This window comes from Trichechus manatus, unplaced genomic scaffold (genome assembly GCF_000243295.1).
Source record: "Trichechus manatus latirostris isolate Lorelei unplaced genomic scaffold, TriManLat1.0 scaffold00014, whole genome shotgun sequence".
Lineage (NCBI taxonomy): Eukaryota > Metazoa > Chordata > Mammalia > Sirenia > Trichechidae > Trichechus > Trichechus manatus.
In genome coordinates, this window is record NW_004443950.1 from 12,625,096 (window position 1) to 12,628,412 (window position 3,317).

Below are 3,317 nucleotides of genomic sequence, written 5' to 3' on the forward strand. Positions count from 1 at the left end.
GTTGACATGTCGTGGGGTTGTTAACCATTGTCATAAAACAATATGTGTACTAACTGTTTAATGAGAAACTATTTGTTCTGTAAAGCTTCATCTAAAGTACAATAAAAATTTTTAAAAAGTGTGTCAACTTGGCAAGGCCATGATTGCCAGTACTGTGTAGTTATGCTCCATTTTGTGATCTGATGTAATTACCTATGTGTTGTAAATCCTAACCTCCATGATTTTAATGAGGCAGGATTAGAGGCAGTTATGTTAATGAGGCAGGACACAATCTACAGGATTAAGTTGTATCTTGAGTCAATCTCCTTTGAGAGATAAAAGGAGAGGGAAGCTAGTAGAGAGAAGGACCTCATGCCACCAAGACAGAATCAACTCGATGGCAACAGGTTTTTTTTTGAGGTATTATTATTCCAATTTAATAGATGAGGAAAGTGAAGCTCAGAGAGGTTAACTGACTTGGCCAAAGTCACAAAACTAGTAAATGGTAGGGCCTGACTAGGTCTTTTAACTGAGGCCAGTAATCTTTTCATTACACCATAACTCTTGTAGAGTTATTTGAAAGTGCTCTCTATACAATAATAGGCCGGGCTATAAAAATTTTAATTATCCCCTCTATTTCCAGTATTGGAGCCCTGGTGGTATAGTGGCTAAGAGCTCGGCTGCTAACCAGAAGGTCAACAGTTCAAATCCACCAGCCGCTTCTTGGAAACCCTGTGGGGCAGGTCTACTCTGTCCTATAGAGTCACTATGAGTTGGAACCGACTCAACGTCACCTAACAAATGTCCAATATATTTATAAACATGCTATTTTGATCCTCCATAATATGAAGCCAAGTGGATAGACATATTTTCGTTTAAGTATGACTGATTTGGCTAATACAGATTAAATTTAATCTTGAATGATGGTCAATATATTTAGAAGAGCTTTCAAAGTTTTAAGATACAAAGGGAACATCTAACTATTTAAAGACATGAAGACCAAAAAAACTTTTAGTTTTTTAAGAGAGGTATTATCACATTTATTATCTTCCTCTCTCACACCTTTCTTTGGCTAGTCACTCACCTACCATTAGTCTAACCACCCCCTCCCTGTGGTGTACATGACAGTATTTAGCCCAGCACTCAATCTGCCCCCACTGCAGAGAACAATGGTCTCAGTGCATTCAAGCAGGCTGTGCAAAATTTGCACTACTTCAAATCCAATTAAAGAAATGTGTGAGATGAACAGGAAAACATCAAAACATTTTTGCATGCAGAAACCACAGGATAAATGTAACTTGCATAGTCTATCTTGTTCTTTAATCACTAATTTCGCCAAAGAGGAAGTCGAAAGTGTGGGCGTAACTGTTAATGGTAAAAGCAACACTTTGCAAGAAAAAAGAAAGGAAAGGAAACTTCCTTTATATATATAGCCATTTTTAACAGCGGAAGAAAGTCTGGGGTACCTCTCATCCTTGAATCTAGAAGTGCTTGGGTGAAGACTGATTTAGGACCAACAACTCTTGAACGCCTTAAGCTGACTCACAATTATCCCTTTTCCTTGATTCTGATTTCCTACCCTCGATGCACCTGCTCAGCTAGAGCGCCCCAGCCTTACCTGTTGTTCTAACTCCAGCCCTAGGCTCTCCGCCTTCTCCCTCACTTTTCCCACCCGATACTGACTCCTTTCCTTTCCTAAGCAAAGACAGACTTTTCCAAACCTACTCTCTTGAGGTAGGTCTGCCTCCCGCTACACATTCACAAATTCAAGTTCAAGTTCCTCTCAGATTCACTCTCCCTTCTCAGGCAAGGAAGTCTCTTTGCCACTGGCAGGCTCATCACCCCTCCCACACCCATGTCTGCATCTTCTCTTCTCACACTCCTCGTCAGACCATACCCCAAGTGTCCTCAATTCTCAGATCGACATCTCTGCCCCTTTCAAACTCACGGCCCACTCGAAAGCGCTCCTCTCCCAGACCTACACCCCCTTCTTCCTAGGGCAGCTTTGCTTCCCAGACTCACGTGCCCTTACACACCCTCCTGGCTCAGATCCGCCCTCGGAACACCTCCTCTCTGACCACGCCCTCCTCAGACCACCACCCTTCTCAGGCCCTCGCCCCCCTCAGACCACCTCCTCTCTCTGACCACGCCCCCTCACACTGCCTCTTCTCTGACCACGCCGCTCTCGGGCCCACGCCCCTCTCGACCACCTTCCCTCTCAGACCCACGCCCCTCTCAAACCACCAGCCCTCTCAGACCCACGCCCCTCTCAGACTGCCTCCCCTCTCAGACCCACGCCCCCTCACTCCGCCTCCTCTCTCTAACCCTCCTCACTGCACGTCTTGTCTCTCACCACGCCCCCCTCAGACCACCTCCCCTCTCAGACTCACGCCCCTCTCAGACTGGCTCCCTTCTCAGTCCCAGCCCTTCGGCCACCCTCCGCTCTCTGCCCCACACCTCTCACCCGCAGCCGGCTCGCAGTGCCGATGTGCGTCTGCTGCACGAAGGGATTGGGCACGGGCGGCGGGAAGAAGGACGCCTGGCGGGGCACCATGGGCGGCCGCAGCCCCGCATCTCCAACGCCCGCGTCTGGCACTGTGGCCGCCACCGCCGCCGCCTCGGCGCACCGGTTCATGGCTGAGCCGGGTGCCGGACCCGATAGAACGCAAGCGCCGCAGCCGACCTGGAACTGGGACCACGAAGGAGTCGGAGTCCCACGGGAGTCCCAGCCTGAGGCGCTGCTCTAGGACCTATGCGCAGGCGCCAGAATTACCAAGACGAGGGGCTGGCCTGGCACCGCCCCCTAGGCGTTGACTCCACCCCAGGCTCCGGCCCCACCCCCTGAGCGCGAGCCCCAACCTTTTAGGTATCTGGCTCTTGCTCGTTGCTAATACGACTAAGCCCCTTGGAGATGGATGTTTTCCCTTGTAAGCAATAACCCTAAGGATACCCCGGTATTCCCATCACCCCAATGTGAGTTTTGGCAGAGTTCTCTGCTTTATAGATTTCCAATATATTTTACTGGCTCTGGGACCTTGGCCGAATCACCGTCTCCACGAGCTTTAGTTGCCTGCTTCGGTAAAAACGGGATGAATGTAGTTAGAGGGTTGTGAGGCATTAATTATAGAATGTTTACACTGGGCAAACCATGTGGAAGGCACTCAACAAATGGTAGTTGCCACGCGTTTCCCCAATATCGTTGACACCCCAATGCCCCAGAAACCACCATTCTTGTATCCCTTGTCACAAGGGATTGCCTAGAGCTTCTTGTTGAGGTCTTCCTATCTCTCTTTCCCCATGTTCCTCCCTCCTCCTGCATTCAGACAGAAGCCTTTGAG

General features: G+C 49.0%; 1 protein-coding gene across 2 annotated transcripts in view; it reads right to left on the minus strand.

Annotated features, from left to right (window-relative positions):
- Positions 1 to 2,723, minus strand: part of LPCAT2 (lysophosphatidylcholine acyltransferase 2) — a 98,605-nt gene extending 95,882 nt beyond the window's left edge. Inside the window, exon 1 of one of the 2 annotated variants that reach the window (XM_023726893.1) lies at positions 2,444 to 2,723. In XM_023726893.1, coding sequence (XP_023582661.1) covers positions 2,444 to 2,614 — 171 coding nt within the window. In that variant the 5' untranslated portion in view covers positions 2,615 to 2,723. The remainder of the gene's footprint in view (positions 1 to 2,443) is intronic. The other variant, XM_012554192.2, reaches the window with a different exon arrangement.
- Positions 2,724 to 3,317: the final 594 nt, after the last annotated feature.